This window comes from Glycine soja, chromosome 1, assembly GCF_004193775.1.
Source record: "Glycine soja cultivar W05 chromosome 1, ASM419377v2, whole genome shotgun sequence".
Taxonomy (NCBI): Eukaryota; Viridiplantae; Streptophyta; class Magnoliopsida; order Fabales; family Fabaceae; genus Glycine; species Glycine soja.
The window spans coordinates 52,750,153-52,764,238 of NC_041002.1; the positions used below are offsets into that span (position 1 = coordinate 52,750,153).

At 31.5% G+C, this 14,086-nt stretch overlaps 2 protein-coding genes across 4 annotated transcripts; one reads left to right on the forward strand and one right to left on the reverse strand.

The window, feature by feature from the left end:
* Nucleotides 1–1,840: 1,840 nt before the first annotated feature.
* LOC114421770 (PI-PLC X domain-containing protein At5g67130-like) lies at nucleotides 1,841–6,650 on the forward strand. Of its 3 annotated transcripts, none has more exons than XM_028387838.1 (9): nucleotides 1,841–2,179; nucleotides 2,258–2,317; nucleotides 2,399–2,521; nucleotides 2,646–2,783; nucleotides 4,403–4,501; nucleotides 4,605–4,908; nucleotides 5,547–5,770; nucleotides 5,893–5,979; nucleotides 6,214–6,650. In XM_028387838.1, the coding sequence occupies exons 1-9, from the start codon at nucleotides 2,129–2,131 to the stop codon at nucleotides 6,406–6,408; spliced, it is 1,281 nt and encodes a 426-aa protein (XP_028243639.1). In that variant the 5' UTR covers nucleotides 1,841–2,128; the 3' UTR covers nucleotides 6,409–6,650. The 3 variants fall into 3 exon arrangements, with proteins under 3 accessions (XP_028243639.1, XP_028243648.1, XP_028243655.1); XM_028387847.1 differs by having other exon boundaries at nucleotides 1,842–2,170; XM_028387854.1 differs by having other exon boundaries at nucleotides 1,842–2,149.
* Nucleotides 6,651–6,988: 338 nt separating this feature from the next.
* Nucleotides 6,989–10,004, reverse strand: LOC114421759 (probable serine/threonine-protein kinase At1g01540). Its single transcript, XM_028387830.1, has 7 exons — nucleotides 9,271–10,004; nucleotides 9,078–9,182; nucleotides 8,874–8,996; nucleotides 8,547–8,717; nucleotides 8,315–8,444; nucleotides 8,024–8,233; nucleotides 6,989–7,590 (listed from the first exon to the last, which is right to left on the reverse strand). Exons 1-7 carry the CDS (start codon nucleotides 9,879–9,881, stop codon nucleotides 7,429–7,431), a joined length of 1,512 nt encoding a protein of 503 aa, XP_028243631.1. The 5' UTR covers nucleotides 9,882–10,004; the 3' UTR covers nucleotides 6,989–7,428.
* Nucleotides 10,005–14,086: the final 4,082 nt, after the last annotated feature.

Genomic DNA, 14,086 nt, shown 5'->3' on the forward strand with positions numbered 1-14,086 from the left:
AGATAAACAGCTTTGAACTATTCTCGCTTCACTTAAAAGTGTTTAAATATTCTCTATTGCCTATTCAGAACTTTGAATATTGAACAATAGCGAGAGCAAAGTTTGAAATTACAACCTTTCGTCTTTCGTTTCCATTAAAGCAAATGAAGTGGCCTAAATAAAACAGAGACATCCCTTCCAATTTAATAGTAATACATCTATCTGTCTATTGGCTTTTGCTTTAGATATCGACATACGTACCGTGTCCTTTCACTTAGTGAAAAATGTAATTAATAAGGCTTAGTATCCAATTTGATCACTTAATTTATTAAAAATGTTTAATTAGATGTTTAGTTTTTTGAGTATGTAATTGGATCATTTTTGGTTTTTTAATTTTATCCGATTGAATTCTTTCCGGTGTGCCAGTGTTGATCTCTCTAACGCATTGCTCAAATTTCTTTCTTCATATATGTTAGGATATGGAATTTGAGGGGGTTCGGGAGGGGATGCTGTGTTGCGAAATTTTGTTCACTCATTTTAAGATTATATTTATTTTTTAATTTTAAAATAACAATAATTATTGTGACATTTTAATTCCTCACTGTTCGTAATTGATAACAGCCATAACTCATCCCCTAACGTACATTTGCTAAATCTAATGGAAAGGATTCAATTTGGTAAAATTAAAAAATAAAAAGATTCAATTGCATACTTGAAAAACTAAGAAACCTAATTAAGCGTTTTTAATAAATTACGGAACCATATTGCTTATTAAGCCAAATAAAAAAGTTATAAATGTAATCTAAAAAAAAAAACACATGATGAGATGGAGAACTCCGAGTCGTGCATTTAGTCCTTAAACTCTAGAGAACTCTCATCCGTATTCCACGCAATTGTTAATGCATTTTATACTACCACTCGCTAGATTTGCCTGTTGATGCGTGGCTTTGAAATTTAACGTTAATGATTACTAAATTAAAATTCAAATCACTAAGTAATAGTTAATGTAATATCTCAAAATAAAATGAATATAATGTTGGTTTCTTAAATAATTACTAGTAATATAAAAAATAATAATTTTACTTTTTTTTAAATAAATGATCAATTATTAAAAAGACCTTATGTCACAATTTAAATTATGGATTATAAATCTAAAATATAATATATGTTTAAAGGTATTTATTTATTATAATTTTAATTGTAATATATTTTATATAATAAATATTTATCTTATTCTAAAATACTACTTATAACTTACATCAACGTGTCTTTCATCAAATTCAAGCTATTGATCGTTTTTTAATAACGATGAAATTATATTTTCAATATAGGGAAGGAAAAATTTAAGGAATTTAATTTTAATTCATGGTTAGTGTATATATTTTCACATTATCATCTGATTAGAAATTATTTGATGTATGATTTTTAAAGTAATTATTATAACAATAAATAATTTTATCATACATATTATTTATAAATAGGATGGCAGGATAAAAGAAATTATACTAATAAGACTTGGTTACTATGACTGGATTTGAGTAGTTTTTGTAAAATTTTATATGTAAATTTTAGCATTAGTATTATAAATTAAAAATATATAAATCAAATTGTTTAGACTACCTATTAGTATTGTAGACGAGTCATACAACCAAAACAAGTTTAGTCTTCTAAAATTTTGCTAATTCAATTATTGACCACCTCTCTAATTAATCTTTCAAAACAACTACAGTGAGGACCACCCTGTTGATTATTATTTTCAAGATCTCTTAATTTAGCAAAGATAATTGCTTATAAGCATGTTTCAACTTTCAAATCTAATTTTTGAAAAATCATATTCTACTATTAATTATCTCCAAAATTCTGTAAAAGAAAAAAAAAAAAAAAGAGAGAGAGAAGGAAAATGCATATAGGTAACACAGAACAGAACAGAACAGAAGGATAACAAGACAGAAAATACGATACCCAATCGGTTGATATGTGATATCAGTGTAGTTCCCAATCCTCACCTTCCCTGGCTTGGCTTGCTCACCAAATTTGTTGTCCTTTTATTGTTAGAACTTTCCTCTTATCTGAAAAAGAGAAGTGTCAGTGCACAAAGACATACAGAACAGAACCTGAGAAACAGACCCTCTCAAACCGGAAAGCGCAAATGAAGCCCATTCCATGCCTAGTTAGCTATCTTACATTAAATGTTCATCATGTCACGTCTTTTTTAATTTTTAATTTTATTTTAAACATCAACACTCCTTGCATATGATTCATGTTTCATTTTCTGCAGAGCATTCGCATACTTCTGCTAATCGCTATCTGTCTCTTCACCTCTTCCTCCGCTTCCAAGGTCATTTTCTAATAAATGCTTAATTTCTCAACCGCTTTTTTTTTTCTTATTTTGTTTCTCTGACTGAGTCCGAGGTAGCAGATCGGAGAAACTTGCGGGTCAGACAACAAATGCGACGCTGGACTCAGCTGCCAAACATGTCCTGCCAATGGGAATACCCGAACCAGATGTTCGCGGATACAACCATTGAGCCCCACCTCTAGGGTTTGTTCCTTTTCCCAATTTCTTACTCAATTTTTTTTATATAAAATAAATTAATCACTTGAATTTCTCTAGTATTTCGAATTAATGTTGAATTGAGTTTGGATTTTGGGAATTTGTTGATCAGGTGAAAGGCTTACCGTTTAACCGCTATTCATGGCTCACGACTCACAACTCTTATGCTCTGGCCGGAGCCAGATCCGCCACCGGATCTGTCCTTGTAGCCCCTATGAACCAGGAAGACACAGTTGCTGAACAACTCAAGGTAAGATTCTATTCTCTTTTCATTTTTTTATCATAATGTGTAGCCATGGATTAAATTAAAAGAAACAGAAAATACAGATTTTTTGTGTGGTAGAAAGAATTAATAAGGTTGGAACTGAGATTCCTTCCGCCTAACTGGTATTGATTTAGTATTAGTAAATTAGGAATTAGGAATATGGCAAAGCACAACTAAGATTATGCTCGCAAATTTCAAAGGGCATCTGATTAAGAAACTAATTTAAGTATGTTTATTAAGAAAGTCATTTAAAATATTTATTAAAAAACATTGCTAAAAAAAAGCAATAAAGTATATCAATAAAAGTTTTTTATAAATAAAAAAATTAATTGTATTTGTAGCACATTTTGTGAAAAAAAAATATTTTTAATTCATTTTAAGAGATTCTTTTTAAAAACTTGTAACTTTTCTATTATGTTTCCTTTCTTCCTTCAAAGATTAAACAAACCAAGTTGGTTTCAAAAGGGATTGTTGCAATTTGTAAAGATTATTCAATTACAAGGTAGTACTGATTTTTTTTTACAGCCATGCATTGCACGGCTCCCTCCTTTTCATTCCTTTGATTTCTTTGTTTGCATGTGAATAAACATTTTTTTAATATAACAGGTATACTTGTTGAATTTAAAAATAAAATCCAGTAGAGAATCTAAGCGTCAGTGGTTGTTGGATAAAATTATAAAGTTGTGTAATTTAAACATCGAATATTTTATTTTGGTTAAAAAATAACCATTAATACATAGATCTTACTTTGGGAATTGGTCTTGTCAAACTCCGTTTGCTCACTTAGGAAATACTTTATCACTGTCACTCAATTGAGATGGGTGCAACTAAATTTTGAATGTGATTGGAATGTGTACTTATATTAATCTTAATTATATATTTTTAATAAATCATGTATTTTTTTATTAGAAACAGAAATAATTTTTTTTATAACTCACTTGATTGAGTATATATAAAAATACTATAAATCTTTTAATATTCTTTAATTTCTACTATAAAAACATAAAAAGCACAGTTGTCCTTTTATTTTCTTTCGGAAGATGGTCAGTGTGAATCATGTGGTAACTGCACAATAATTGAAGCATACAGTAGCTGTTTTTTGACTTTTAAAAACAAAAAGAAAGAAAAAGCCTTGGGGGAGGGGGGTGGATTTTATTGTGAAGTGTGGCAAAATGAAATAATCACATTTTTAATAAATAAAAAATTACATTTTAAGTTGAGTTGCTGATGTGATGAATGAATCAACCACATTTACAACATAATGTAATCCATTTGAACATTTCACCCATTTAATTTGAAGGATAAGCATCTTGATGAATTAAACAAAACAATCTGTGAATCCCAATTTTGCACCCGGATCATTCGCAAAATCCGACTATAGTTATGTTCCTTTAAAAAATTAAAATGGGGGATGTATTTTAAAAAATGAAATACCTATATTATAAATTATAAAATTGTAATACAATATGTATACATATTTATGTAAATTACCATAATAATTTACTGTTGATATTTTAATATACGATTATGGTTGTTTTAATTTCATTCAGAGTCTATTGAGAACGACCCCTTTACGCTTTATTTTGTATTGGATACACTTACAGAACGGAGTTAGAGGATTTATGTTGGATATGTATGATTTTCAAAAGGACATCTGGTTGTGCCACTCCTTCCAAAGCAAATGTTTCAACTTCACTGCATTTGTAAGTGCGTGGCCCCTGCTTTCTAGTTTCTTCAATGTGACACAAGTTTGGTCCAAATTTTGTTGTTGTGGTGTAACATCCAAATGTCCATATCAATATGCAGCAACCCGCCATAAACGTGCTTAAAGACATGCGGACATTTCTAGATGGAAATCCATCAGAAATTATCACGATCTTCATTGAGGACTATGTCACAGCTCCTCAGGGCCTAACAAAGGTGTTCAAAGATTCAGGGCTGAGCAAGTACATATTCCCGGTGTCTCGCATGCCCAAGAATGGTGGAGATTGGCCAACCGTCGATGACATGGTTCAGAAGAATCAGCGCCTAGTCGTCTTCACCTCCAAATCTGCCAAGGAAGCTTCTGAGAACATTGCTTATCAGTGGACATACGTTGTAGAAAACCAATGTGAGTTCCCTGCCTTTCTGTTTTCGTTTCAAAGTTCAAGCTTGTTTTACTTGTATTTAAGTTAAAACTTTTTGAATAAGTCTACCATTTTTTTAAAGAAAAAAAAAGTGATTTTACTCTATAGTTTCAGTCAAATGTGGTTAAAGTTATTGCATGTTCATATATTTGTACCCAAAAAAAATTATTTATATTAATAAATTTGGTTCTCAAACATTTAAAAAGCATGTGAAGTTACAGTCCTTAAAAACATGAATTCTCAAAGAAGAGAGACTAAATTCACACGCTTTTTAAAGGTTAAAAACTAAATTCATTGATAGAGTCCAGGAACCTTGATTGCATTTCACAAAAAACATAGAGAATAAAAACACTTTCTTCAATTTATTATTTGAAGTTAAAAACTGTTTGTTAGTGTTACTTTATGTTACTGTTTTGTTGGGTTTAAGATTTAGTGTACAATAATGACAATAAAGTTTAAAGTTAAGACTTTGTGCAAATTATCAATCTCTTAAAATGAGCTTATCAAAAATCATTTTTTATGATTTCTTTGTTAAAAAGATTTTTTAGGAAAAACAGAATAAATGGTAGTATTGGTTTTTAGAATGGTGATAACTAATATTGATTGAGCGTGGGAACTTCAGATGGAGATGATGGCATGAAAGCTGGTTCTTGTCCAAGCCGTGCAGAATCACCCGCAATGAACACAGAGTCTAGATCATTGGTTCTGGTCAACTACTTTCATTCTGCTCCAAATCGATCTCAGGCCTGCGCTGACAATTCGGCTCCACTACTTGATATGACGAAGACTTGTCATGAAGCAGCCGGCAATCGTTGGGCCAATTTCATTGCGGTTGATTATTACCAAGTAGTTACTTGCTAAATTTTTATCAAACCATTCATGATGCTAATTATTCATTACTCTCAACTTAGCAAACAAAAAAAAAATCATAATCTATAAATATTGATGATAATAATGATGTTTTATAGAGGAGTGATGGCGGAGGAGCACCACTAGCCGTTGATGAAGCCAACGGTCATCTCACTTGTGGGTGCGACAACATAGCCTATTGCAAGGTTTGGTTTCTTCCACCTTATGCATTGTTACTACTTTTTTTTAGTTGAAATACCATGATTATATAAAAGACTGAACAGAGGCTACAAAATACTGTTTGTTTTTACCACTATAAAGTAACGAATTGATCTTTATGTTACTAAATGTAGAACGATGAAATTGTGGTAATGTACATCGGAAACCTTTAATCGTAAACCTCAATCTTGTATTTGACCGTTTATCAATGACATGTGCAGGAAAACGCTAAGTTTGGCACTTGTGATGTCCCTCCCATTTCTCCACCTCCACCTGCTACAGAAACCCTCTCCTCCGGAAACCAGCAGACCCAAAATGATAATCACACAAACAATGCTTATATTGGTAGAACGGCCAAGCTGATGCAATCGGTTGTTGGAATTTTGGCTACGACAACTTTCTTGGCATGGTTATAGAATGCCATTAGTTTGGGGGAGTTTATAATCATTGAAAATATGTATGCATGTATGTTGTAAACATAGAGTTTACTCAGTTTAGAATTTAGATGGTTCAGCCAATTTGATTCCGTGAATTGTATGGAATCTGAGTCATTTTTCATCCCACGGCACACTTTATGGCTGTATTGTGACTTAGTTTGTTTAATGATTGAAAGAACTTATGAAATACTTATCTCATGAAAGAACTCCTTTCTATAACAGCTGTTGGATGTGCACTCTGCTTCTTAATAAAAATGCAGTTACATTATAGTGAATTTGGGGAGCAAGTCATGTGAAGATTTGCGAGATCCAGATTGCGCAATGGTGGGGCTTCCTCTTGTACACAAGACAAAGTCCAGTTATAGTGGCCAGCCACCTAGAATATGAATCCATTAGTGGAACTATCCGAGCCTCTCCAGATCGCAACATGAGTTCCCCACTTGACAAAAAATGGGTCTGGAGGACCAGTACGTTGAAGGGGAATAATTTGTCATCTAATCTAATGCCAACTACTTGTACTGTGTCTAACTAGTATGCAGTATTGTGGCCACACAAAACCAAACCAAAAACTAGCATGTGGTATTAGCATTTAATATGATTGTCCACCTCAACTCCACTTTTTAGGTGCTTGTCATTGCAACATTGACGATGCAGTATGTTTTGATCAAACAGTGTTCAAAGCAGATCAAAGCATGATATCCAACGATGCATAATAAACTTTTATTGGGCGAATCGAACAATATGGCTAAAATTTACATGAGCAACCTCTGGCTACAATCATCCCTTAGAAAAAGGCACGGGACAGACAGAATGCGGAGAAATATCGATGTGTGGGTTATGAGAGTATATAGGCTCTGATGTATAGAAGGCACAAACAATGTAGAGCAAAGTATCAAGTATGTTATGCCCGATGGATGCAAATTGTTTGGCCATTAGCAATGACAGGTTGTGAAGGGAGCCACAATTTTTTTGGCCATTAAAGAGACCAGCTATGCAAATTTATTGCTTTTCTATTTGAAGGTTCGATCTTGTCTCATTGGCACACACCCCATTTTCAAGCTTACCATCATCAACTGACACAGACACAGTTACCTCCTCTTTCAACCCATCCCCTACTCTATCATTAGGTGAATGTCCTGCATCCCTTTTAGCTCTGCGATCCTGCAAGTAAAAATCAAGCAGCTCCATAGTGAGAACATCCATGGTTTAGAGGTATAGATCAAACATAGGTTACTGCTTACTAAAGCATAAATGAATATAAATACCTTCTTCGCTAGTCACATGATGTTCATGTTTAAATATGCATTCATAAGAAGAGTTCACATATAAACTATGATACACAATTAGAAACTAAATTTGATGCAGAACTCCATTTTAGGCCGCAAATAGAAATTTTATAATATGGTAATTTAAATTGAAGAACAAGGGATTGCTTTTTATTTGGTCTTTATTTTACAATAAATATGCTTCCTTTTAGCCGTCACATCTTAATTTATACACTCAATGAAAGAACAAACACATGTTATACCTCACTATGCATTAACAAGCACTACCGCACTGAGGTTGAATTAATTTCAGCAGAAATGATTGTTACCTCTTTGTAAGGGGAATCTTCGGCTTCAAGCATGTGTATCACATGCCCCATTTTAGGTCGTTTTTGTGCATTAGGATCAGTGCAGCGTAAGGCTACAAGAAGGGCTCGTTTTAGTGCCCTTGAGGTTGGTTTCTCAGGAAGCTTGGGATCCAGCACCCCCTCTGGATTTCTGTTGCTAACCATCTTCTTGAGCCAGTCTACTAAATTCACCTGGAAATTTTGAGTTTTCAGTAACAAGTGAAAAATTGCAATGACAGGGAGTTTCACAACACTGAAATAGATCAAACTAACCTCTTCTGGAGGCCGACTATAATCAACTGGATTCCTTCCTGTAATTAGTTCCATAATTAGAATTCCAAAACTATAAACATCACTCCGTTCATTCAACATGCCAGTACTTGCGTATTCAGGAGCAACATATCTGCAAAAAGAAAAACAAGTAAGGCAATTGCTGGAAACCCATAATGACCGATACTTGTAAGGAAGGAATGGGCCAACAATAGAGAAGGAAGACTATACAAACCCAAATGTACCCATGACACGGGTTGTAATATAGCTGTTGTCGGAGCCAAGGAGTTTGGCGAGTCCAAAGTCTGACACCTTCGCATTCCACTGCTTACTAAGCAAAATGTTGCTTGATTTAATATCACGGTGAACAACTTTTGGTTCCAACCCCTCATGAAGATAAGTTAACCTGTTGAAAAGCAAACAACAGTTACAACCCGGAAAAGCATCTTTCCCAACGGAACAATAAACTAATAAATTGGAAACTGAAGGAATCGATGAAATTTAAAAGGAAGGTAATAATAAGATGAGAAGAGAAAGTGAAGCAGAGCTTGGAAGTGTTTACCCTTTAGCCGTTCCCAGAATAATGTTCATTCGAATTTCCCAAGTTAGAGGACTGCAAGGCCCAACATCCCCATGCAGCCACTGCTCTAAATTACCATTGTCAACGTACTCATAAACAAGCATTCTGCAGGACCAATAATAATCAAAGAAAAAAAAAAGAAGCAATTTTGGTTAATTAAAGAGGAAAGTAAGAAATGAAGAGTACCTATGAGCTCCTTCAGCACAATAACCAAGCAACCTGACTAAATTCTTGTGGCGAACACGTCCTATAGCTTCCACTTCAACCTTGAACTCCTTCTCAGCTTGGCCCCTAGTGTTATCAATTATTATTAGGTAAAACATCATCGTTGATATTAAAGAAAGAAAAGAGAGAAGAAGTAAGTGACAGACACACAGACCTATTATTGAGCAAATTTTTAATAGCAACATTAGTATTGTCGTTGAGGATACCGTGATAAACAATTCCGTATCCACCTTCGCCAATAACATTCTCAGGGGCGAAGGCGTTAGTGGAATCTTCAAGCTCCCTGAGAGTGTACCAGTGGCCCCAACCTAAGTGAGAAACTTCTGGAATGACGGTGGGAACCTGAACCTCGCAGCTGCTGGGGTCATTGGAGCTGGAGCGAACCAAGGGACGTTCGGGGTAAGAGATTCGGTGGTTCTTGCCAATCTCGAACTGGATTCGGTGGTAGCCGAGGGGGGTGGTTTCCTCTTCGGTGGGAGGAACGGGGTCAGGTTCGGATAAAGGAGGTTCGGGTTGGAGAGTGGGGTTGAGGTTGGGCGCGTGGTCGAGCCTGATTTCTTGGATCTCCTTGGAGACGTCGGGGATGGAAACGGGGTTGGTTTTGGAGCGCTTGAAGGCTAACCAGACGGAGATGAGGAAGAGGATGAGGACGATGGCGGCGCCAACGCAGACGCCGAGAACCACCCATAGGCGGAGGCCGAAGATGGAGGTGGGGTTGGAGAGCTGGTCGTTCATTGCTGCAGCGGCACTGGTGGAACTATTCATTCCACTCAACTTCTGAAGCTATGAAGAAGGAGTGGCAGCTAGCATGGTGGGACCCGCTGGGAACCCAGGATATTGCACTGCTGTCACTCCAATGCTACCTCTCTGTCTCTCACATTTCTCAGTCAACTCAACTCATCAACATTACCCAAAACTAACTATTTTATTTTAAAGGATTCATTTTTATTTTTATCTCTCAGATGACATGCTGTCACTAATTTTATCTTTAAATTAAATGTGAATTTTAATCTAATCTTTTCATTTTATAATTTTTTCATATTTATTTTTCTTTTTTTCTAATATTTTTTAATTCTCATTTTCTTTACTTTACAAATTCTAAAAAGAGGATAGAAAATAGATTGATAAAATATCAAGTTAATTTTTATTTGTGTCTTTACTTTAAAAAAAATCGTTGTAAAGAAGAAAAATCACAACTTAAAAATGATAGATTATTATGTATGGATTGAATCACTGTTTACAATTCTATAATTGAATCAATTACATTCTAGATTCAACTTAAGCTAAAACTTCATTTTAAAAAATGTGGTAAAAAGCAACCTAGACTTGAAAGATATGATTAAATTAACTGTGGTTTTTTACATTTGCCATTTTTTTCTGGTATAGAGAAATGAATTGACTTCACATTATTTGTTCTCTTCTTCTAAAATTTATTGTTTTGGAGCCAAGAAAACAGTTAATAATGTAAATAGTACATAATGCAGTTCGAGTTTATTCATTTCTCAAGTTTATTGTACGGTGTTTTTAGATTTGGATTTTCTGTAGTTGGAAAAAACATATATTTACGCAATAGACGATTTGAACCATTTAATGAAAATCTAACAATAAATAAATTATTTTAATAAATTTCACTTAAAAAACACCTTTAAAATACTAATTGTCTAATTTGAGCAGACAGTCCACATTCACCTGATCCAACCATTATAAGGCAAACTATTTGGTATTTTGTTCAGATTGTACAATAGGAAAACTTATAGGAGTATACGATATTATTTTCCACAACCATGGGCAACTCTACCCTATTTAGTTTGACTTTGAAAAATTAATTTTGGATTCATAATTAATTTTAGATATAGTTTTATATGCTTGATTTTAAATTTTTTAAAAAATAATTATGAGTCTATAATATATTTTGGATTAAAATATTTTTAAATAATTTTTACATTAAATTTAAAATTTTATATTAAATTTTATTTTTAACTTAATTTTTATAATAAAAAATTTAAATGTAAATTATATTACTTTAAAATTAAATATATTCAAAATCATTTATTGCATTGCGTCCAAAACAGATTCTAATTATTCTAAGATCTGTTTCGCGACGCATATTGCTTTTGCACTATTCGTTTTTGAATACCAACAAATATTTTTGTGTCTATACTCAATTGGAAAGGGGCTTTTATTTCTGCGCTTTAACTTTTTAGGAACACGCATAGATGCACTTTAATTTCAACGGTGCAAATAATGATTGCCAAAAACCTAATTCTTTATGAAATGTAGTAAAAAAATATTCTAGTTATTTATAGCAAAGTGTTTATTCAATGCTTAATTGATTAATCCATCAACCAAGTTGAATCTAGCCAATTTATGTTATATAATGTGATGTCCAATGTAAAGGATTGGTTTTAGTTTATAAAAAAATTGATTTTAAGGGTAATTTGTTTAAAAAAATGTTTTAAAACAGTATTTTTTAAAAGTGATTTTTTAAGAAGTATATAGTATTTGCTTTTTAGAAAAAATAAAAAATTGTTTTTTTAAACAAAAACAGTTTACTTCTAAAAAATGATTTTAACAAACTTAAAAATTACTTATTTTATTAAAAATATATTTTTTAACAAATAAATTTAAACAAATGGCTGTTAATTTTTGTAACATAAAGCCAACCTTGATTTGAATGTTATATGTTGATTGCGTTGTTGTCCATAGTAGGTTTAGTTATTTTTTTTTTTATCAACAAATATTATTTTATTTTGTTAGAATATTAATTTTGATAGTGGAAGAGATTAAACTTATAACTTTTATACTCTTTCCTTTTTTTTAATCATCAAACCCGCTTTATATCTTTAATGGATTTAGTTATTAAGTTAGTTTTTTAATTTTATATATATATATATATATATTTAATTCCATTGTTTTAAATCTCTTTAGTACATGCTGTCAGTGGTGAATATTAGACCCGGGAGCAATGTGGTAACGTATTTAAAAAAATCTAATAAAAAATTATCATATATATATATATATGAAGATAAAAATGAATGTTAAAATAAATAATTTTTTAATAATAATTTTCACCATTTAATCAAGATGTGTCTATGGGAGAAAAAAGTTAACTATAATGAGAAGTTATGAATCAAGTTAATGTAAAACAAAATCAAAGTGTCATAAAATGAATCATAGAAGAAAGAAATGTGAGAGAAGAAAATGAAAGGAGTGAGAGATGAAACACTAGAATCAAACGTATGAAATAAACAATAAAAAGTTAACTTTATTGAAGAAAAAATAAAAAAACAGACTTTCATATCAATATATAAATAAAATAATAATAAACAATATGTTAATACAGAGAATAAAAAAGTTTTTTTAAAAATTGTTTGTGTAGGGATTGAGATAAAATATTTTTAAGTAAGAGAACTAAAAGATTTTTTTTAATTATAAGAATCAATCAAGTAATTAGTTATTAAAAGTACAACACTTTTTTTCATTTGCTAATTTTAAAGTATTTAATTTGAAGTAGTTGGCGTTCTTTTCTTTAAAACAATATTAGTTCAAATATTTAAAAAAACTAATTTTTATATATTAGTTGACGCATTTAATATTCATCAGCAAAATATAATTGGATTAGGCAAGTTTTTCCTTGTTGGTTGGACATGATTCTTTGCAACCCAACATAGCCTAATAGGACCCACCGACATTAATTAGTTTCCTTTATATATATGGATGCTTACGATGACTACAATTCAAGCCGAGTATAAAAATGACAATGAAGAAAAAACATGTACGTGTTTGGTGAGACTATCCTAATTTCTACCTTAAACGAGGTCTCATAGCCTGTCCTCGACTTAATAGCCTAAAATCTACAGACTTAATACAGTTAAATAATTGCCTCGAAAAAAAACTACTATTAAATAATCTTTTGCCTTTTTGGTGCTACAAAATACGGTTTTTTAATAATGGATATGGGTTGTTAATTTCAGTCTTTTAAATATTTTTATTTTTATTTTATTCTTAAAAAATTTGCCTATTTGATGCTCTTGTGCTTTTTGACACTTTGGTATTGCAAAAATAATAGGTATGTGTGACATATTATCATCCAAGAGAGTGCACTTTTAAGGACACTCAATTCTAGAACATGTGGTAATTTTCTCTCTAGTTTAATTTCAATTAAATTGTGTTAATTGCAGGGTAAACATGTGGTTCGATCACGCTATTTAAAAATTGAGAAAACAATCCATCTATTGATAACATAAAATTAGTATTATTTTTTCCATGTGCTTAGAACTGTCTTTAATGATGTTTCCACTTAGTTTAAAAAAATATAAAATTATTTTTATATTATCATTTAATTACAAATTAATATGTATGATATATTTATTAATTCTCATGATATAGTATCTATCATGATTTCTGAGTGACTAATATCATTAAATTTTGTATATGACCGTGTTTAAAATTAAACTCTTGATATTTTTCAATAAGTGCAGTTATGAGCAAAACATCGAAAATTTGTGTATATATCAAGATTAGGTCTTGGTTTTTCATTTCTTGTCGAATTTGATGCAGTGTATTTATATTCACTTCTTGTGCGCTTTAATTTGTATTTTATCGTTTGCTCATAAAAAAAAACATAAAAAATATTATACAAAAGATAAATAATATATATATATATATACATATATATATATATATATATATATATATATATATATATATTATTCGTTATATAACTGACAAGTTATACGTGAACATAAAAAACTTAACCTTTAATTGTTTTACGTTGGGATCGATCTTATTTATATGCTTTATTCATTTTATCCTTTTATCCAATAATCCAATAAAATCAAATAAAGGACTGAACCACAATCAAATAACTTAAACTAAAATCTTATAATTGAACCTCCTGCACTTAACATTAAAAACCATTTACATCTTTGACATCATCTTGCAAGAATTATTATGAGAGGATTTTCACA